Raw genomic sequence first — 23873 nt, 5'->3', positions numbered from 1 at the left:
CTAAGAGACGTGTTGGAAATCTCCTGAAGTCAAATATGACACCCTGAAAACTTACCAGTGCTGAAACACTGATACCTCCTGCTGACATACCAAAGATGGTCACCAAGTTCGGGTCTCCTCCAAAGTTGACGATGTTCTTCTGGACCCAGTGGAGGGCAGCCACTTGGTCTAAGTAACCCCAGTTCCCTCGGGCATGCTCATCTCCAGTGCTGCAGGGAAGAGAAGGATGAAGAGGAAGATGGATGGTAGAAAGGAAGTGACTATTGATACAGCATTAGCAAGGAAGGAAAATGGGAGGAAGAATGATGTAGTGGAAAGATTGACTAACAGGAGATACTCAGATTCAGTGTGACTTGTTATGTGTAACTGCTGACCATGAATAAGTCACTTTATCTTTCTTAGTCAATTTCCTAATTGGTCTCTAGGAGATAACAACAGCCCTTGCCATATATGATTACTGTCAGGCTCAAAACTTATAAGATATATAAAAGAGAGCAATTATTTTAGGAACAAGTGGCAATTACTTAGGAAATATGGAATAATACTAAGCTTCCTACTTCCAGTGTGTGGTCAGTTTTTGTTGTTGTTCAGTCATTTTTCAGTCTTGTCTAACTTTTCATGATTCCATTTGGAATTTTTATGGCATAGACACTAGACTGGTTTGCCATTGACACAGAGTAATCTGAAACACATTATTCATATATAACTATGTTAGACATATTTCTACATTAGTCATGTAAAAGAAGGAGCAGAACAAAAGAGAAAAATACACAAGAGGGGAAAAAACATAAAGCATAAAACGAATTTTAAAAATTGAAAATAGTATGCTTTGGGATGCATTCAGATTTTTGGATGGTATTTTCCTTCACAAATCCTTCAGAATTGTTTTTAATCATTGTGCTACTGAGAAGAGCATATGCTTAACACAAGGTTGCTGTTGATGTATTCAGCATTCTTCTGGTTCTGCTCTCTTCACTCAACATCAGTTCATGCAAGTCCTTCCAGGCTCTTCTGAAGTCCAGTCGCTAATAATTTCTTGCAAAACAATATTATCTTATTTCATCCATATACCACAATTTGTTCAGCCATTTCCAAATTGATGGGCATCCCCTTAATTTTCAATTTATTGCCATTTCAAAAAGAATTGCTATGAATAATTGCACGTGAGTTTTTTTTTTACCCTCTCTTATGATCTCTTTAGGCCTAGTAGTGATATTGCTAGATCAAAAGGTATATATATATATATATATGTATATATATATATATATATATACATATATATATATATATACACACACACATATATATATATATACACATATATACAGTTTTATTGCCCTTTGGACACAATTCCAAATTGTTATATTGAAAGTTGGATTAGCTCATAGCTTCACCAACAACGGATTAATGTTTTATGCTTTATGTTTTATGTTTTTTCCCTCGTGTATTTTTCCCCTTTTGTTCTGCTTCTTCTTTCACATGACCAATATAGAAATATGTCTAACATAGTTATATATGAATAACCTATATCAGTTACTCTCTTTGCTAATATTTCTCACATCCCTCCAACATGGATCATTTTCCTTTTTAGTCATAATGACCAATCTGATAGGTATGAGGTGGTACCTCAAAGCTGTTTTAATTTGCATTTCTCTAAACAATAATGATTTAAAGTCTTTAGACAAGTATGTTTAGCCTACCTTCATTTTCATTTTTTCTATTAATTTCCTTGATATTGACCTTTTGTTTCTCCACATGAATTTTGTTACTATCTTTTCCTAGCTCTATAAAATAATTTTTGGTAGTGATTGGTATGGCAATAAATAAGTAAATAAGTTTTCTTGGGATTATCATTTTTTTATATTAGCTAGACCGACCTATGAGTAATTGACATTTGCCTAATTGTTTTTTTAAGGTTTTTGCCAGGCAGTGGTTGCCCAAGGCCACACAGCTAGGTAATTATCAAGTGTCTGAAACCAGATTTGAACCCAGGTACTCCTGACTCCAGGGCCGGTGCTTTATCCACTGTGCCACATAGCTGCCTATGCCTAATTGTTTACATCTGATTTTATTCATATGACATGTGTTTTGTAATTGTTTTGATATAATTTGATACAGTTTCTGAGTATTTATGTTGTCTATAGTTACTTTTGATAGAATATCTCCATTTCTTGTTGCTGTGCTTTGTTGGCAATATACAGAAATGCTGATGATTTATATGGATTTATTTTATATCCTGTTACTTTGCTAGTGTTTAATTGCTTCAAATAATTTTGTTAGTTGATTTACTAGCATTTGATAAGTCTACCATCATATGATCTGTGAAAAGTGAGAATTTTATTTCCTTTTTGTCTATTCTATTTCATTCAGTTTCTTTTTCTTCTCTTATTGCTAAAGCTAATATTTTTAATGCAATATTGGATGATAGTGGTGATAAGCTCCATCCTTGTTTCAATTCTCATTTTACTGGGAAGTCTTCTAATTTATGCCCATTACATATAATGCTTGCTGATGGTTTTAGGTAGGTATTGCTTATCATTTTAAGGAAAATTCCATTTATTCCTATGTTCTGTTGTGTTTTAAATAGGAATTGGTGCAGCATTTTGTCAAAAGCTTTTTCAGTATCTATTAAAATAATCATATGATTTGTTACTTTCATTAATGTTATAACAATTATGCTGATAGTTTTCTGAATATTGTGCCTAACTTGCATTCCTGATATAAATCTTTCCTGATCATCCTAGTGATAACTTGCTGTAATCTTTTTGCTAACACTTTATTTAAAATTTTTGCATCGATATTCATTAGGGAAAATGGTTTGTAATTTTCATTTTCTGTTTTGACTCTTTCTGTTTTAGGTATTATCACCACATTGGTGTCATAAAAGAAATTTAACAGAACACCTATTTTTCAAAGAGTTTATATATAATTGGAATTGATTGTTCTTTAAATGTTTAGTAGAATTCACTTGTTCAGGAAATATTTTCTTAGGGAGTTCATTGATGGCTTGGTCAATTTCTTTTTCTGAAATGGGATTATTTAAGTAATTTCCTTTTATGTTTATCTGAGCAATTTATATTTTTGGTAAATATTGTTCCATTAGATTGTCAGATTTATTGGCACAGTTGGGCAAAATTGCTTCAAATTATTACTTTAATTTCCCCCTCATTGGTGTTGATTTCAAATTTTTTTTTGATATTGGTAATGTGTTTCTATCCTTTTTTTTAAAAAAAAATACAAATTAACCAAAAGTTTATCTAGTTTTTTTGGCTTTTCTTCATAAAACCAACTCAGTTTTATTTACTATTTCAATAGATTTTTTATTTTCAGTTTTGTTAATCTCCTTTAAATTTCAGGATTTCTAGCTTAATTTCTTATCTCTAAATGCTTACATGAATAAAATAAAGAGGAGATAAATAATAAGAAATTTCCTTTAAGAACTGGCTAAATCCTATAAATTTGGTATGTTGTCTCATTATTGTCATTGTTTTGCATGAAATTATTAGTTATTTTTATGCTTTGTTGTTTGATCCACTCATTCTTTAAAATTAAATTATTTAGCTTCCAATTAATTTTAATTTTATTTTTCCATGACCTTGTATCACATATAATCTTATTACATCATGATCTGAAAAGAAGGCATTTAATAAATTTCTGCCTTTCTGCATTTGATTGTAAGGTTTTTCTACCCTATTACATGGTGTATAGGTGTCATTTTATCATACTAAAAAAGGTAGATTTGGGGCAGCTAGGTAGCACAGTGGATAGAGCACTGGCCTCAGAATCAGGAGGACTTGAGTTCAAATCTGAATTCAGACACTTAGTAATTGCCTAGCTGTGTGACTTTGGGCAAGTCACCTAACCCCATTGCCTCAAATAAATACAATTTAAAATTTAAAAAGGTAGATTCCTATCTTTGCTCATTTAATTTTCTCTAGAGGTCTGTCAAATCTAACTTCCAAAATTCTATTCACCACCTTGCCTGCCATGGTCAGATATTTAGATGTATGCTTTCAGACCCTCTTAAAAGAAGTGCGACAAAAATCACAAAATTTCAGAACTGGAAGTTCTACAGTTTATGTCAACTAAGTAGCAATCTTCCTGGTCTTACCTGTAGAATCCAAAGATTCCCAGACGGTATTGAATGGCCACCACGACAACATTTTCAAGAGCTGAGAGGTATGTTGCATCAAAAGTTGAAGCATCACCAAACAAAAAAGCACCTCCATGGATCCACACCATCACCTGGGAATAAGAGAAAAATCTTATTGATTACAGTATCCCTGAATTTAAAGGAACCTCAGAAAGTACATATTTAAAACTACCCAGGTCAGGTAGTGGAAATTACCTATTCTAGGGATGTCTTTGGAGATGATAAGGAATAATGGAGTGAGAACTGCACTAGAGGGCAGAAGAACTGAATTCTAATCTAGGTTCTGCCGTTAACTTAATGTATGAATTGAGGAAAATCATTTCTATTTTCAAAGTCTCAAGATGCCAACTGAAAAGGAAGGGCGTGGACTAAATAATCTTTAAAATCCTCTCTACTTCTGATTTTCTGACTAAATTTTCTTTGAAGAGTCCCATACATAAGGAGGGGAGAAAGAAGGATGTATCCATCAGTTTAAAGGAGTCATTATACTTTCCTTGAGCCTCTATCCTTTGGGTTAAACTTCTCTATGACAATTCCACTCCATTGACATCATCATATAAGCAACAAAACCAGACAAATAATGCAGAAGCCCATGCTCTAAGTATCTGGCTGATTTGGAAAATCTGTTGTTGATGAGAGGAAAATGGAAAATATCCTGAACTTCCCACATTTGAATCTACTGAATAAAATAATTATATCTAAGAAAGGAGAAAGAAAGGCTTTGGAGGAACATGAGAGCTTATCCTAAAATATTGGAAGGACTGTCATCCAAAGGAAGGTTTGACATTATTCTTTTTGGCCCATATGCCATAACATGTAGTGAAAATACTGAAGATTGTAGTGAAAATTTCAAAAGTTCTTAACCTTTTTTGTATCATAGTCTCCATTGGCAGTATGGTGAAGCCCATGAAACCATTTTCAGAATTATTTTTATTTTTAAAGGCATAAAATAAAACCCCAAAAATTATCTCTCCTGAAACCAGTGATATTGAAATAAAGATGTATTTTCTCCCATTAAGGTTCACATATTCCCTGACAGTCACAGATCCCTTATGAGAGAGAAAGGGAAGTCATCCTGCACTAGAGGAAAGTAACCAAGATGATATAGGCACTCAAACTGTCCTATGAGGATTGATGGAAGGAAGAGAACTTAAATTAGAGAAGAAGAATTCAAGGACTAGGCCAAGATGGCTGCAAGAATTGCTGAGATCTCTCAAAACAAATCTTTAATCAACATTTTAAAAATTTCTCAAACCACATCCCAAATAAAACAATAAAAAAGATCATTTTTCCAACCCAGGATACCTTAGGAGGAATGAAAAGGACACTGGGATAGTGGCTGGCCAGGAATTTGAGTTACAAGGCCTGAGGTTACTGCAGCAGCACTAGTAGTACTAAGGGCAGTAAAGGGACAATATATCAAATCAGAAAACTTTAGAGGGTCAGTAAGGTGGCATAGTAGATAGAGCATAGGCTTTGGAGTCAGAGGAACCTGAGTTCAAATCCAACCTCAGACATTTGATACTTAATAGCTGTGTGACCTTGGGCAAGTCACTTAACTCCATTGTCCCACAAAAACAAAAAGAGAAAATGAAAAAAAAAGATATTAAAGGTCCCAGTATTAGTGATAGAAGCAGGATCAGAAACCATTTGACAGCCCCTTCTTCCATTACCCAGTTCCAGTTTAAGTTACAGACTAAAGAAGAATAATTAGAGACTAGTCTTAAGGAATAGAGGCCCTATCTAAGTAAGGGTAAGATCACTGACTAAGAGGCTAATGATCAGAACTTCCCAGGGTCGTATCACCTAGGAAGGATCAAAGACCTACAGGTCCCAGATCTAGCCATATATAGGACTCGTACTTAAAGTTCCTAGGAATTACATGAAATGGGAAAGATTTTCATGTTGAAAGAGCATTCCAGTCAAGTTTCTCCAAACACCTTAAAATAAGCCTCTCAGTTTGAAATCTGCAGTAGCATAGCCCATAAATAGTTGGTTGAGGCATTTTTCCAACCCAAGATAAAACATTGACATTCAGGAGAGGTCTGTGATACTAGGTTGTGGACTTGCCTGTAGTACACTGCAGTAACACCAGTTATGGACCTTCAGTCTGTAGCAATGATTACATCAGCAGTTTGGGGAGCTCTCACCATACAGAAATGATAAAGAGACTGGGCAACTGCTCAGAAAGAAAATAGAGGTCACCTAAGTTGGTTTTGGACACAAGGCCTGAACATTGTTTGACAATTCTATTGCTCCTTACTTAGTTCTGGATTCCAAGGTGAAAAAAAATGCTTCTGCTTACTAGGAATTTGGATATCTACCTGGGTAAGGACCAAAGCACAAGCAGTAGAGCAGTGACCATACCTCTTCCTAGAACTCCCAGGGTTCACTGTTTTGGACAAAGCAAAGATCTTACAGACCTCAAATAACTTTGAAAATAGTAGGATAAAAAGACCAGAAACTTGGGAAAATAGTTGCTTCCCCATCTATCCACCCAGATGAGCAAAGTCCAACTCTAACATAAACTTTAAAGTCAAGAAATAAACTAAGAAAATGAGCAAACAACTGAAAAGCAATCAGAACATTAAAAAGTTATTCTGATAGCAGTGAAGTTCAAGAAAAATTATGAAAAAGACAACACAAAATATCTACAAGTAAAGCATCAAAAAGTGCAGATTGAAAAAATTCAATAGGAATTCCAAAAGGAGTTAAAGAAAGTGATAAAAAGAAGGAAAAAGAATGTTTGTTTTAAAAATCAAATAAGAGTGGTAAAGGAAAAACTAGGAAAATAAGGAAAAGTAAAAAATTATGACAAAAGAATCAACAGATTGGTAAAAGATATATAAAATTTCATTAATGAAAATAACTTCTTAAAAAGCAAAATTATGGGCAGCTGGGTGGTGTAGTGGATAAAGCACTGGCCCTGGAGTCAGGAGTACCTGAGTTCAAATCTGACCTCAGATGCTTAATAATTACCTAGCTGTGTGGCCTTGGGCAAGCCACTTAACCCCATTTGCCTTGCAAAAACCTAAAAAAGATTTTAAAAAGCAAAATTATTTAAATAGAAAAAAAGAGGTATAATAAAATCTCACTGCAAAAAATAATTTCTTAGAAATTGGAATTGAGCAAATGGAACATAATAAATCCAAAAGACATAAGAAACAAAAAATCAAGTCAAAGAATGAAAGAATGAAGAAATGACCCACTGGAAAAACAACTGACCTGGAAAATTGATTGAGAAGAGATAAAAATTATGGAACCACCCAAAATCCATGAATTTTTTAAAAGATAGTTTTAATATCATAATTTAAGAAATTGTAATAAAAACTACTTAAATATCTAAGAAAGGGAGGTCAAAATAGAAATTGAAGAATTCATTTTTCATTTCCTAAAAAGAGATATTAAAATGTATCCAAATTCTATAGCTCCCAGATCAAAGAGAAAATAATGAAAACAGAGAGGAAGAAATTATTCAAATACCATGAAATTACAGTTAGGATGATATAAAATTTAGTAACTACAATATTAAAGAAGTGAAGGGTTTAGAATACAATTCCAAAGACAAAGGAGCAAGGATTAAAACCAAAAATAACCTATACAGCAAAATGGTGTCAAACCCTTTAGGGGAAAAATTGAGTATTTAATAAAATAGTGAACTTTCAAGGATTCCTGAAGACATAAATTGAAAAACTGGCATTCAAACACAATAATCAAGAGAAGTCTAAAAGTGAAAACATGGAAGAGAAATCATGAGGAAATTAACAAGGATAATCTGTTTATATTTCTAAATGGGAAAATGATATATCTAACTCCTTAGAACTATATCATTACTGAAACCCTTAATAGGTGTCCCCATAGAGAGTGATCAGTGGTGTGAGTCAATCATGAGTCAAAATAGAGAAATAAGAGTTTTTAACAGGGTAGAGGGGCAGGCAATGCTTGTAGATAATACATGGTTATAAATTAGGTAGATAGATGATAGATAGATATATAGATTAGATACATAGATAGATATATAGATAGATAGATGAATAGATAAATAGATAGATAGTGAGACAGATAAAAATATAGTCATATATCTTATCTAACAGGGAAGTAGGAGGGGAAAAGGCTAAGAGAAAGAGACTGATAAGTGAGAGAAATAACTATTGTAGATAAAATTATTTCCACCTCCCCTCCTCTGCTATAGATGTAAGAAGGAACCACAACCCCAAAATACATGTTACAAGCAAAGCAAACCATAAACTTCTTACAGGTAACTTGGTCTTTGTTGATAGGTCAGCTGGTGTATAAATATTCAAGTACAAACAGTCTTCGGAAATTTTCAAGGGAAGTTTATTCATATTGTGAAAAAAATCTGACATACCATCAATTCCAATTGGATTCTGGGCACACCTGTGCAATGAAACATGGAAATGATTTCTTTTTAACAGCATCTCAGGAAAGTATATTCAGGTTCATAGAATCATTGCTCAGAAGTTTTGGAGCTGGTAGGGTTCTTAGGTATCACCTAGTCAAAAACATTTTCTATTTGAGGTAACTGAGACTCTGAAAGGGAAAGTGACTTGCCCAAAGATTATATGTGACATAGGTGGTAATACATTCAGGATTTTAACTCAGGTACTTTAAGTTCCTCACCCTAATATGCCTACTTATCCTTTGGTTTGCCTTCTAAGGGAGAACTGAGAAATGACTTTAAATGCTATTTTTATTTTCTTTAAGTTTATAAAATGTCCTACCCGCTTTCTGTTTAGATGTTCTTTCCTAACTATGGGGTCCCAATTTTCTCCTCTAGAAAATAAGGATTAGAACTAGATGAACTTTAAGTCCTCTTTCAGTTCCTACTTTTTATGAAAGAATGAAAAAGGGAGAGTTATAGTAAGGAAGATGATCTGCAGAAATTATTCTGATTTGTGAAACATTGACCTTCATTCAGAGGCAGTCAAATGCAAAACTGAGACCCCAGAGCAGCTACTGACTGAACTAGGAGTCTTCCTGGTCCTCTGCATCTTGTGTTTGTGAGGTAAGTAGAATAACCCACCTTGTCCCCAGTGAGCATATGAAAAAAAACAAAAAGTTAAGTGAATAACCCAAGGTTGAAGCAGGAAAGGTTATAATTCCAAGGTTCTCTCTCCAAAACCAATTATTTTAAGGTCATTGAGCCTTTGGACATATCCAGAGAGGCTGCTATATAAATTAGGTGTGGTTCTGACATGACTGAAGAATGGAGGCAAAGGGCTATTGTCATCTTGCCAAGCAATGTATTCCCAGAGATTTGTCTGATTGTAATTAAACATCTATTTAAAATGGGATTTGTAGCAGGTCCTTTATTTGTTCAATGTAGCTAAGGTTTCCAAGGGAGTGTATTACTTTATAGTTCAGAACCACTTCACTGTAAAAACCTGAGATGCTCTTCTCCAACCTTAGTGTTTAAATGAGTGGATTAGGATTGAGAAAAAAAACAAGAATGTTTCAAGTGAATAAGAGGAGATAGGCAAACAATTATGGAATGATTTGAGGGTTCTGGAACACAAAAAAAAACAATAAAAAGGATGGCAGATTATATAATAATTTCCTCTAGTTGAAACCCTCCCCTCTCCAGAAAAATGTAAAGGCTGATGACTTACATGGGTGGATATGTAGTAGTACTCTTCACATAGTCCCAGGGCTCAGGGGGTTGGGGTGGAGCAAACCTCAGATGTCCAAGAGGAGCTTTGGCAAAAGGGACTCCCAGGAAAACATTGACAGATTTGTCAAATTTTTGTAGAATCATTTGTTTTCCTTGAACTTTTCCATAATCAGTATCCACTACAGGTGCTGAGGACTGTGGCCCTGTGTAACAATGAAAGAGTGAAAGGTGATTTCACTTGAGAAGGAACCAGCATTGGAGAAGGAATCAGCATGCCTGAGTATACACACACATACACACACACACACACACACACACACACACACACACACACACACACAGAGCTATATAGGGTGTGTGTGTGTGTGTGTGTGTGTGTGTGTGTGTATTCTGTTCCATACTAAGTAACCTTCGAAAAATAATGAAAGTTCTCTGGACATTTTACTCCTCACCTATATGTGGGAAATAATAATAGCTCCCTAATAAGATTATATTAAATATAATGTGAGAGAATGTAAATGAAATTTTCCCACAGATTTAATAATAGTAAATCCCATGTCTATAGGATTTCCTTGTTTACAAAATCTTTGCTCACAATTGAACAAGATAAATATTAATACCCTGATCAAGAGAATAAGGAGCTCTAAAGAAGTGGGTTACATACTCATTAAAAGGGATAAGGAAAGAAACTATATCTTCTTTAAAAGCACCACTGGTCTTCTGAGCAAGATGGTGGAGAGAAGACAGGCAATGTGCTAAGGTTTCCTGGTTTTCCCTCATAAATAATATAAAACAAAACTCTTAACAGAAATTCGATTGACAAAACCCAGAAAGATAAGTTAGGAGAAGAACCACCAAGGTCTGTCCCAGGGGATCATGGGTGAGCAGGGGCAGAGAGCAGAGAGCCAGTCCAGGGGCAGCAGTGGGGTGAAGTCAGAGGACCAGACTTAGCCATGGTGGGGTTTGCTGTGGCAGCATCAGCAGCAGCTTTGGCAATGGGAGCAACTCCAGCAGGGCTGGAAGGCAAGTTCCAATAGAGAGTTGCAGAGTGTGGCTAGACCTTGATCTGCTGGGCTTGGCTAATCTGGAGGACCACAGGCTCCATACTTCCATTTCAGTGGAGTCCTTTTCCCAAGTCCCCTAGGCTCAAGTGTGGGCAGCAGAGCTCCCTCAGCTGAATTGGGAGATTAACATTCTCGCCCTAAGGCCTGGCCCACATTGTTCAAGGATAATTCAGACTCTGCTGCTGCCTCTCACTGCTTCCAGGCCTAGGGAGAGGGTCTCAAATCAAGGTCACAGACACTGCAGAGAAAGCAACCAGCACCCCTTACCAACAGACTTATTTGGAGTTACTAAACTCAGTGAGCAAAGCCTACGGATCTCAAAACCAAACGTTTGTGGGGAACCAGTCCCTCCCCCAACATAAGATCTTAGGAAAATGAAGAAAGGACAGCAAAAGAGGGAGGCTAGGGGGTGGCTAGGTGGCACAGTGGATAAAGTACTGGCCCTGGAGTCAGGAGTACCTGGGTTCAAATCTGGTCTCAAACACTTAATAATTACCTAGCTGTGTAGCCTTGGGCAAGCCACTTAACCCCATTTGCCTTGCAAAAAAAAATCTAAAAAAAAACCAGAGTCTAGAAGGTAAAGACAACCTAGAAGATAAAGACCCTAACTCAGAGAGATCTAGAACTTCTGATGAAAATATGATTTTGTCTCCAGGCTACAAAGACTTCCTTGAAGAAATCAGGAAGGAGTTTGAAAAGCAGCTGGAAAATTTGGGAAAAGAAATGGAAAAGAAAATTAAAATCTTGCAAAAAGAAAATAAATCCTTGGAAAATACACTTGGACAAAAGCAAAAAAAAAACCCTCAATTGGACAAATGGACAAATGGAAAACTCCTTCAAAAATAGAATTGATCAATTGGGAAAAGAGTTGCAAAAGGTAAATGAAGAAAATTCTTCTCTTAAAAAAATAAGAATGAAGTCTGTGGAAAATGATGACTTCATGAGACAATAAGAATCTGTTAAACAAAACAAAAAATCAAAAAATAGAAGAAAATATAAAATATAAAATACCTCATCAGCAAAACCTCTGACCTTGAGAACAGATCCAGGAGAAATAACTTAAGAATCACTAGGCTCCCTGAAAATATTGAAGAGAAAAAAAAGCTTAGAATCAGTCTTGCAGGATTTATAATGGAAAAATGCCCTGATATTATGGAACCAGAGGGCAAAATATTATTGAAAGAATACATCAATCCCCTCTGCAAAGGGATTCCCAAATTGAAAACACCAAGGAATATTGTGGCCAAATTCCAGAACTATCAGATAAAAGAAAATCCTGCAAGTAGCCAGAAAGAAACAATTTAGATGCCAAGGAGCCAGAGTAAGGATTACACAGGACCTGACTGCATCAACATTATAGGACCAAAGGAATGTGATATTCCAAAGAGCAAGGGGGGCTGGAAATGTAGCCAAGAATTCACTATGGCAAAACCGAGCCTTCTCTTCCAGGGGAAAAGATGGAAATTTAATGAAATAGGAGACTTCCCCTCTTTTCTTGATGAAAAGGCCAGGACTAAATAGAAAATTTAGACTTTAAACAGAAGACTCAAGAGACAAGTTTACAAAAGTTTTTTTTAAAAAGGTAAAGAGAAAAAACTGCTAACCAATAAGATGAAACTGGCTATAGCCCCACCTGGGAGAAAGATTCTCATAACTTGAGAATTGTAATTCTATTAGAGAGAATACACTTAGCCAGAAATAATGGACACTCATGACTTAATTGTGACTCTGATAAATGATTTTAAAACAATATCTTCTTTAAAAGGGGGGATAGCAAAGAGATAGGAGGATGGAGGAGATTGAATGGCGTAAATCACATTACATAAAGAGGTACAAAGGACCTACTGCAATAAAAGGGAAGAAGGGAGGAGGTAAAAACCAGCTGAATCTTACTCTCATCAGACTTGTCTTAAAGTTAACATACACCCACTAAGTTAAGTTAATAAATGTATCTTAACTTTTAAGTATTAAAAGGGGAAAGGGGGAGGGGGGAGGAAAAGAGGAACTAACAGAAGAAAGGGAAGGAAGAAGGGGCAAAGGGTAAAGGGAAAGAAAGAGGAGGGGGTTGGCTATAAGGGGGCACACTGAGGGTGGTGGTATTCAGAAATAAAATACTGGGGAATATGGTTAAAGTGAAAAAGGGGTAAAATTACAAACAGAGACAGGATAGCATGGAAAGCAATAAAGAGTTAATTTCATATGTATATATATATATAAAACTTTGAATGTGATTGGGATGAACTCTCCCCAAAAACGTAAATGAATAACAGAGTGGATTATAAACCAGAATCCTACAATATGCTGCTTACAAGAAACTCATTTGAATCAGAGAGATACATATAGAGTAAAGGTAAAAGGTTGGAGCAAATATATATTTTGCTTCAGCTAGAGTGAAAAAAAGCAGGGGTAGCAATCTTATCTTAGACAAAGCAGTTGCAAAAATAGATCTCATTAAAAGAGATAAGGAAGGAAACTATATCCTCCTAAAAGGTACCATAGAAAGTGAAGCAATTTCAATACTAAATATATATGCACAAGTGGTATAGCCTCCAAATTCTTAGAGGAGAAATTGAATAAGTTACAGGAAGACATAGACAGCAAAATGATACTGGTAGGAGACCTCAACCTTCCATTTTCAGGTAAAATCTAACCATAAAATAAACAAGAAGGAAGTTAAGGAGGAAAGTAGAATATTAGAAAATATAGACATGATAGACCTCTGGTAAAAACTGGATGGGGATAGAAAGGAATATACTTCTTTTTTTTGCAGTACATGGCACTTACACAAAAGTTGACCATATACTAGGATATAAAGCCATAATAATCAAATGCAGAAAGGCAGAAATAGTACATTCTTCTGAGATCATAATGCAATAAAAATCACATGCAATAATAGGACAGAGAGAGATAGACCTAAAACTAATTGGAAACTAAAAATCTCATTTTAAAGAATGAGTGGATCAAACAACAAATTATAGAAAGAATTAATGATTTTATCCTAGATAATGACAATAATGAAAAACCATACCAAAATTTATGGGATATAAGCAAGGCAGTTGTCAGGGGATATATTATATCTTTAAATGTGTGCATAAATAAATTAGAGAAAGAGGAAATCAATGAACTAAACATGCAACTAAAAAAAATTAGAGAAAAAACAAATTTAAAAATTCCATTAAATATCAAATTAGAAATTCTTAAAATTAAAGAATAAATTAATAAAAATTGAAAGCAAGAAAACTATTGAACTAATAAATAAAACCAAAAGTTGGTTTAATGAAAAAAATGAATAAAATTGATAAATCTCTGGAAAGAAGAAAACCGAGTTGCTAGTATCAGAAATAAAAAAGGTGAACTCACTATCAATGAGGAAGAAATTAAGGCAACAATGTGGAATTATTTTGCTGAACTGTATGCCAATAAATTTGATAATCTAAGTGAAATGGATGAATAATTACAAAAAATATAAGTTGTCCAGGTTAAGTGAAGAGGAAATTAAGAAAAAAGAAATTCTACAAACCAACAATGAATTCCCTAAGAAAAAACATCTAGGAAAAAAAATTAAAAAAAAAACAACCTCCAGGGCCAGATGAATTCACAAGTGAATTCTGTCAAACATTTAAGGAACAGTTGGGTTCCATTCTATATAAAATCTTTGGAAAAATAGGTGAGGATGGAACTCTGCCTAACTCCTTCTATCCGCACCTTAATGGTGCTGATACCCAAACCAGATAGAGTCAAAACAGAGAAAGAAAATTATAGACCTATCTCCCTGATGAATATAGATGCAAAAATCTTAAAATCTTAGCAAAATAATTACAGCAAGTTGTCAATAGGATAATAGACTATGACCAAGTAGGATTTATACCAGGAATGCAGGTTTGGATCAATATTAGGAAAACTGTTAGTATAATTAACTATATCAATAACAAACCTATCAGAAATCATGATTATATCATGCATATAGATGTTGAAAAGCCCCTTTGACAAAATACAGCACCCATTCCTACTAAAAACACTAGAGAGCATAGGAATAAATGGATTGCTCATAAGCAATATGTATCTGAAACCATCAATAAGCATTATATGCATTGGGGATAATTTAGAGGCATACCCATTAAGATCAGGGCTGAAACAAGGATGCCCATTATCACTACTACTATTCAATACTATTGACTATTGTGTTAGGAATGTTAGCTTCAGCAATAAGAGAAGAAAAGGAAATTGAAGGAATTAGAATTGGGAAGGAAGAAACAAAGCTCTCATCTTTGCAGATGACATGATAATATACATAGAGAATCTTAAAAACATCATCTAAAAAACTACTAGAAACAATTAGCAACTTTAGCAAAGTTGCAGGACATAAAATAAATCCATATAAATCGTCAGCATTTCTATATATGACTAGCAAGATACAGCAGCAAGAACTAGAAAGAGAAATTCCATTTAAAACAACTTTAGATATTAAAAAATACTTGGAAGTCTACCTACCAAGGCAGACTCAGAAAGTCTATGAAAACAACTATAAAACACTTCTCAATACAAATAAAATCAGATTTAAATAACTGGGCACATATCAACTGCTCATGGATAGATCAAGTTAATATAATAAAAAGGATAATTATACCTAAATTAAAATACTTATTCAGTTCCCTACCAATCAAACTTCCAAAAAATTAATGAGCTAGAAGAAACTGTAAGTAAATTCATGTGTAGGAATAAAAAGTCAAGAATATCCAGGGATTTAATGAAAAAAGTGCAAAAGAAGGGGGCTTAGCCTTACCAGATGTAAAATTATGTTATAAACCATTAGTCATCAAAACTGTCTGGTGTCAGCTAAGAAAAAGAGTGGTGGATCAGTGAAATAAGTGCAAATTGGGTGCAAAAGAGACAGAATCAAATGATTATAGTAATCTGCTGTTTGATAAACACAAAGAGTCCACTTCTGGGATAAGAAGTCTCTCTTTGATAAAAACTATTGGAAAAACTGGAAGTTAGCATGACAGAAACTTCAATTAGACCCACATCTCACACCCTATACCAAGATAAGATCAAAATGGGTACAGGAATTAGACACAAAAGACATTATTATAAGCAAAATAGGAGATCAAGGAATAGTTTATCTGTCAAATCTATGGAAAGGGAAGCAGTTTATGACCAAAGAAGTGATGTAGAACATCACTAAAATCAAACTAGATGATTTTGAATACATTAAATTAAAAAGTTTTTGCACAGTCAAAACCACTGTAACCAAGGTCAAAAGAAACGTAAATTGGGAAACAATCTTTATAACTAATATTTCTAACAAAGGACTCATTTCTAAAATATACAGAGAACTGAGTCAAATTTAAAAAAAAAAAGACATTCCTCAATTGACAAATGGTAAAAGGATATGCAAAGGCAATTTACAGTTGAGGAAATCAAAGCAATCCATAGTCATATGAAAATTTGCTCTAAATAATTACTTATTAGAGAAATGCAAATTAAAGCATCTCTGAAGTATACCACCTCACACCTCTCAGACTGACCAATGTGACCAGAAAGGACAATGATCAATGTTGGAAGGGATGTGGGAAATCTGGTACACTTGCATTCCTGCTGGAGCTATGAACTCCTGTAGAGCAATTTGGAATTGTACCTGAAGGGCAACAAAAATGTTCATACCCTTTGATCCAACAATACCACTACTGGGTCTATACCCTGAAGAGATTATGAAAAAGGGTAAAAACATCACTTATACAAAAATATTCATAGTAGCCCTGTTTGTGGTGGCAAAGAATTGGAAATTAAGAAAATGTCCTTCAGTTGGGAAATGGCTTAAGGAACTGTGATTTCATATATATATGTATCTATATGAAACCAGGAGGGATGGGAATTCAGGGAAGCCTGGAAAGATTTGCATGAACTAATGCTGAACAAGATGAGCAGAACCAGAAAGACATTGTACACCCTAACAGCAACTTGGGGGTGATGATCAACCTTGATGAACTTGCTCATCCCATCAGTATAAAAATCAGGGACAACTTTGGGCTCTCTGTGGTGGAGAATACCATCTGTATCCAGAGAAAGAATTGTGGAGTTTAGGGGGGTGACTGGGTTGTACAGTGTATAGAGCACCAGCCTTGGAGTCAGGAGTACCTGGGTTCAAATATGATCTCAGATACTTAATAATTACCTAGCCATGTGGCCTTGGGCAATCCACTTAACCCCATTGCCTTGAAAATCCCCCCCCCCCCAAAGAATTGTGTAGTTTAAACAAAGACAAAATACTATTACCTTTAACTTAGAAAAAACTGTTAACTTTTTATGTAATTTTGCTCTCTCTTATACTTCATTTTTCTTCCTTAAGGATATGGTTTCTCTCTCATCACATTCAACTTAGATCAGTGTATACAATTTTAACAATGTAAAGACTAACAGACTGCTTTCTGTGGAGGTGGGAGGGAAGAAAGATTAGGGGAAAAATTGTAAAACTCAAAATAAATAAAATCTTTCTTGAATGAAAAAAATAATTCAAATGTTATAATAACGAGTACATATATGTTCAATAATGATATAACTTCATTGCCTATGTTGCTTTTTAAGGAGATGCAATTTCCTTCCTTATCCTTTTTAATGAAACCTATTTTTTGTGTTTACTTTGTCTGAGATCAGGACTGTTACCCCTAATTTAGTTTACTTTCATTGAAACATAGTATATATTCCTCCAGTCTTTTACTTTTTACCCTTTGTGTATCTCACTACCTCAGACTTGTTTCTTGTAAACAACATATTATAGGAATTTGGTTTTTAATCCATTCTGCTATTTCTTTCTCTTTTATGGGAGAATTCAATTTTTACAGCTAGTATTTCTGACAAAAGACTCATTTCTAAAATGTAAAGAGAATGGAGTCAAATTTATATATATATATATATATATATATATATATATATAAACAACCAGCCATTCCCCAATTGACAAATGGTCAAAAGATCTGCAAAGGCAATTTATGATTTACAATTTACAAATGAGGAAATCAAAGTTATACATTGTCATGAAAAATTGCTCTAAATCATTACTGATTAGAGAAATGCAAATTAAAGCAGCTTTGAGGTATCATCTCACACCTATCCAATTGACCAATATGACTAGAAAGGACATGTTTAATTTTGGAAGGGATGTGGGAAATCTGGGACATTAATGCATCGTTAGCAGAGCTGTGAACTGATCCAACCTTTCTGGAGAGCAAGCTGGAATTATGCTCAAAGGACAATAAAAATGTGTATACCCTTTGATCCAGCAATACCACTACTGGGAAAAAACAATAAAAAATACCACTATTGGGTCTATACCCTGAAGAGATTATGGAAAAAAAGGGTAAAAGCATCACTTGGACAAAAATATCCATAGCAGCCCTGTTTCTGGTAGCAAAGAATTAGAAATCAAATGAATGTCCATCAATTGTGGAATGATTGAGCAAATTGTGGCCTGTTTATGTTATGGAACACTATTTTCTATTACAAACCAAGATAGATGGGATTTTAGAGAAGCCTGGAAAGACTTATATGAATTGATGTTGAGTGATATGAGCAGAACCAGAAGAATATTGTACACCCTAATAGCAACATGGTAGTGATGATCAACCATAATGGACTTGCTTATTCCATCAGAAGTGTCTTATGTACAACATAATTTTGCTTTCTCTAATATTTTATTTTATCTTCAAGGATATTATTTCTTTCTCAACACATTCAATTTCAATAGTATAAAGATTATCAGACTGCTTTCTGTTGGGGGATGGGAGAAGAGAAGTGAGGGTGGGGGGGAAATGTAAAATTTCAAATCCTTACAAAAATGATAGGTAGAAATTACTGTTGTATATAATTGAAAAACTAATGCAATATTTAAAAAAAGAAAAAATTGTAAGGTATGAAATAATATATCAGAATTGCTTTTGATTTATATCTTTTATTTTGAGTCTTTTTTTAATTCCTCTTTTGAGAAATATTTATTCATCTCCTTTGCCCAAATAGTTTTTGGTTTTATTGATATATCTGTAATTCAAAGATTATTTTCCTGTTTACCCACTTCACTTCCTATGCTAGTTGCATTATTTCTTAATAATTTAATTCATAACAAAATTTTATTTTTTCCAAAAAGATTTATCAAACCCTGCTGACTTTTTAACTGAAATACTACCAAAAATTGTCTTTAGATTTTATGATTGGGTCATTTTGTTTTGTTTTGTTTTGCTTTGTTTCTGAGAAAGGAAAAAAAATATCCCAAAATCTTACCTTGAGATGTGAATGCAATTAGGGAGCAGAGAACCAGGTAAATCAACCACATCATCTTGGGAACAATTCTTTGCCACATGTCGAATACAGGATTTGAAGAGTGTTTTAAAGACTGAGGTTGCTTCTCTGCTGCCTAAGTGTAGATCACTGTATTCATCCCTAGATTAAATCAGAGAAAACTGAGTTAAGCAAAAAACAAAAGAAAAATGTTTCTTTTTTCTTATGGGAACTGATTTTAATGTCTTGAGATTCCTCCCATAATTAACCACCTTCTTCCCTGGCACAACTCTAATCCTTAAATAACCTGTTACAAAACTGAATATCCTTATCAGTAAATAAAGCAAGATTACTGAAGGTGCACTTTCACCCTGAAAGCAGGCTGAGTTTACACCCTCTTTTCATAAAGTCAATCACACAATAAATGTGTTGAGAGCCAATGGAGTCTGGTGAGTCAACTATGGTTTTCTGGTTTACTGACAATCTCCCCACCATTACATTGAGGGTATTCTTGAAGAACTCTTCTGACTTTTTTTTTTCTTAGTTGTGCAAAATACATTAGAATCTGTATTCTTTTGATAAAGTCTCTCTCTGACTTATAAAGGAATATATAAGTATCCTAATAAAGGAATATTAAATATTAGAGACTGGGTATTATATAGAGAGATGGGAAAGAAAAAGAAGAAATATTTCACTGAAGAAAGCCAACGTTTACTGATAAAAGAAAGACTCTCTTTGGGAAATAAATAGAAATAATGATAGCATAAAATAAATAATTATTCATATTTCTCTAATATTGTAAGGTTTATAAGTAAACTACTTTCCATACAACTCTTTATGATAACTAGGGAAAATATTATTATACCCATTTTACAGTTGAAGAAACAATCTGCCAGAACAGTTAAGTCATTTACTCATACACACATAGAAAATATCTTGGTCAAGATAGGAATTGAAGTCTCTTGATTTGAATCAAGTCTTTTTTCCTTCAGTAAGCCTAAGTGAAAATTGTGAATTAGATTTTGAGGGCAATTTGAGGGCAATTTCAACTTTCTGTAGCTTCTGTATGGCATCTATTGACCCCCAAGAGCTTTTCATACAGATCACTGGACTTTTCCCCAGTCCTGCACCCCTCAGATAGTGGAAGTTCATACATTTTATAGAGCATTTATCTGGTCACAAGAAAGGTGATGAGCAGACAATATTGTCTCCATTATTATTCCCTGTTTTCACACAGACCTCAGTCTTTCAACCTAACTTCCCTCCCACCAAGGGCCTTTCTTGATCAACCATGCTCTTAAAGTCTACTTCTCTTGAAATGGATAATATATAATAAATATTTAAGGCTTATTTGCCTGTAAATATACTTCACCACTTAATATTTGAATACTTGCTCTGTTATAGGTTACTTATATGACTGAGAAATTAACAATTTCTCTGGTTTCCTTTTCTACAAAATGAAGGAATTAGGTAAGCTAACTTAGACTAAGATCTTATGATGATAAATCTAAAATAACAGAGCTTATTTGATGACTACAAAGGGACCTGAGTAAGGATCCCCTGGAACTTCATCTTAGAAGTACACCTCCTGGGGATCATCCTGGATGCTGGACTCTCCCTTAGGCCTCAAGTCTAGAATTCCTTGTTTCAATTTTAGCAAGTTTCTATTTTTCTGTATATATACTTTAGCAAAATAAGCAATGATTTTTGAGTAGTAGTATCTACCCCACTGGGAACCCAACAGTTTCTTTCTTCCTCTTATATCCCTTCCTTTTTTTCTTTTTCTCTTTCCTTCCTTTTTTTAAATTCTTCCCTTCTTTCATTTGCTCTCCTTCCCACCCTCCTCTTCCTCTTTCATGGAAGGAATTATAACCTTATCTATGGATGCTCTGAACAAAAGAATATGAATTTGATTGCTGAAATCTCATAAATTATCTTGAGGTTTAAGGTCTAGACTTCTTTTATAAAAGCTATGCCTTAACTCTTTCAGTGTAAGAGCATCTTATGTTGAAAAAATACCTGTTTTCTTCAAATTTTATTTGTTATTTAGTTGTTTTAGCATTTATAGAGTAATTGGGAAGAAACTATCATGAATTGCAATTGAAAGTGAAATTCATACTTTGACCCAAATTTGGCACAAAATATTCAGCACTGGGATGAAAGGAAAAAAATTTCAACACTGAAAGAGTTAAACTCAAATCACTCTGACTCTCAATGATTGTCTGATATTAAGTTCCAGCCATTTGGCATTAATACATTATGTTGGAGAATTAAAGATTGAGATTAATTTTCTAACACTGTTGAGTGTCACATCAGAATTGTCACTTTCATTTTAAGGTCAGCAGAATACTTCCAAAGCAGTTTCAATTTGTCAGCCTCTGAATCTAATGTTTTTGGGTACCACCATGAAATATTGTTTTTCATATAATGTAGCTAATAAATTCTTTAAAATGTATTGTCAGGCAGCTAGGTGACACAGCGCACAGAGCACCGGCCCTGGAATTAGGAGTACCTGAGTTCAAATCCGTTCTCAGACACTTAATAATTACCTAGCTGTGTGGCCTTGGGCATGCCACTTAACCCCATTGCCTTGCAAAAAAACTAAAAAAAAAATAGTAATAAATAAAATAAAAGGTATTGTCAATAGCAATTTTTGCCCTTCTCATAATTATTTTCTGTGTCATTAAGAACAGAGTTTGGGGGTTTAGGTCAAACTTTCACTTAGATACTAAAGAAGACTTTCTGGTAATCAGATCAATTTAGCAATTGAAAAGGCTATTTAATTGTGAAAGGGATAAAGGCTTCCCTTATTAATCCCATCAACAATTCTGCCAGCTACCTCAATTGCTTTGAAAGTCTTTTGGATTTCCACTTTCATTTTATTAGAATGTCTGTTGTCAGCACCTCCACCCCATCTTATGTCCTTCTCACAGCTTCCTGAGTATCCCCCACCTCTTCCTACCTGACCCCTGCCCTATCCTGTGTTGGGTGGGGTGGGCTGTACCCTTTTATGATCAGGCAAGCTGGAAGTGATGCTTCAGAACATTTCTTCTGATGTTCAGAAGGTAATCTAAAGCCAACAGTAGGCCTCCATCTCGAATTAGAAAAATATTAGTAAATATAAATGCTAACTTAATTTTGTTTTGCTCTTTCTTAATAACAAAATCTAAGTTAACAATTGTTCTTGATTAGGAAGAACTCTGGGAAGTTTAATATGTATTTATTTCCACAGGTCAAAACTCAGTGAAAAATCCCTCCTCACTTTGGGGATCTCAGAAACTTTCCTAAAAAAGTGAACTTAAAAGGAATGTAAAATTTATTGCAGAATGGAAAAGGAATTTTTTTTTTCTTAAAAGGCTTCAGGAACGTTTTTTAGATTACCTTCAGTCTTCAAAAGAATAAAAGTAACTTGGAATTTATTTATTCTTCTTTTGTTTCCTTCTTTTCAACAATCAAACTGAAGATACTAAGAAGCCTTGTTATAAGCCCTACATTAAAACTCAGATTGAAAGTGAATCACAAAGTGCTCCCAGAGAGAGAAAAGCTGCATTTTTTTAAAATCTTTAGAAACAGGAAGCACCTGAATAGTAAGCAAAATATGATGATTTACTCTGAAGGTAAATGAAGTTAGGGTTGAGGAACAGAAGAAATAAACTAAACCTCTGAGTGATTTCCAAAGAAATAGGGGAAAAGTTATACTTTGAGCCCTTCAGAAAATTATAGCCTCTATCAGATTTTTTTGGTTATGCAAGTCTTCTTAACTCTAATGAATCAAAGGATATGTTGCGTATTATTGCTAATCATTTGACAAGGCAAATATTTATTATAGGTCATAAATGTTAATAATTTACCATCAAAGAGCTAGTGAGAGTGGTATAAAATCATTTGGGAAGGTTATATGAAGGTTATATCATTCTCTTTAAATGCCAAATGATTTTTATAAGTATACTATCAAAAGTTACTGTAGTTTAATTTTCAATGAATAGAGTCGATGTGATGCTGACAATTACATCCCAACAATTGTGGTTTCATCATTACTTTTTCATATGAGTTAATTTTGAAAAGTTACAGCAAAAGTTAATTGATAACAGTGGTCCTGAAACTCGAAATCCTGGGTATTAATGGTCCTTGTAAAAACTGAATTTCTAAATTGTTAACAGTAGTAGTTATTCAGCTATATTTGATTTAGTTGGATTCAAAAATTAAATTAGCATGATAAATTTCTGTGAATTTAAAATTATTATAAAATTAATCCCTCTTTTAATGAGTCAACCCCTCCTAACTGTTCAATTAGAAAAAATAATTTAATAACCTACAGAATGGAAAAATATCAACAAATTATAAGAGGGGAAGCATCTAGGTGGCACATTGGATAGAGCACTGACCCTGAAGTCAAGAGTACCTAAGTTCAAATCTGGCCTCAGACACTTAATAAATGTCTAGCTATGTGACCTTGGGCAAGTCACTTGCCCTCATTGCCTTAAATTAATAAAAATTTTTCAAAAATTGCCATAATAATTTGTAAAAGAAAAGGAAATTAGGAACTAAGGTCATTCACATAAAGAAAAAAAGTGCTTACAAGTTTCTGTACAAATTTACATACCAGTCCCAAAATGAAAGCTTATTATTATACATCAGACTATAAATTGGAAAAAGCCATAGTAGGACTCTGGCTCATTTCCCTGGTCTTTGCCAAATCAACTCTTTTGTGAAATGGGTGGATGAATAATTTTCTATCATAAGCGTTAACTTT

General features: G+C 34.1%; 1 protein-coding gene across 3 annotated transcripts in view; it reads right to left on the bottom strand.

Moving 5' to 3' along the window:
- Positions 1 to 23873, bottom strand: part of LOC141505452 (liver carboxylesterase 1-like) — a 58696-nt gene that overhangs the window by 22226 nt on the left and 12597 nt on the right. For all 3 annotated transcript variants that reach the window (XM_074211291.1, XM_074211290.1, XM_074211292.1), the window contains 5 exons: positions 19124 to 19282; positions 9784 to 9988; positions 8410 to 8551; positions 4112 to 4245; positions 56 to 209 (listed from right to left, as the gene is read on the bottom strand). In XM_074211291.1, the coding sequence (XP_074067392.1) occupies positions 56 to 209; positions 4112 to 4245; positions 8410 to 8551; positions 9784 to 9988; positions 19124 to 19202 (714 nt within the window). In that variant the 5' untranslated portion in view covers positions 19203 to 19282. The remainder of the gene's footprint in view (positions 1 to 55; positions 210 to 4111; positions 4246 to 8409; positions 8552 to 9783; positions 9989 to 19123; positions 19283 to 23873) is intronic.

Source organism: Macrotis lagotis, chromosome 1 (genome assembly GCF_037893015.1).
Source record: "Macrotis lagotis isolate mMagLag1 chromosome 1, bilby.v1.9.chrom.fasta, whole genome shotgun sequence".
NCBI classification, from domain to species: Eukaryota; Metazoa; Chordata; class Mammalia; order Peramelemorphia; family Peramelidae; genus Macrotis; species Macrotis lagotis.
The sequence above is the reverse complement of the archived record's forward strand: the minus strand, read 5'-3'. Positions and strand labels throughout refer to the sequence as shown.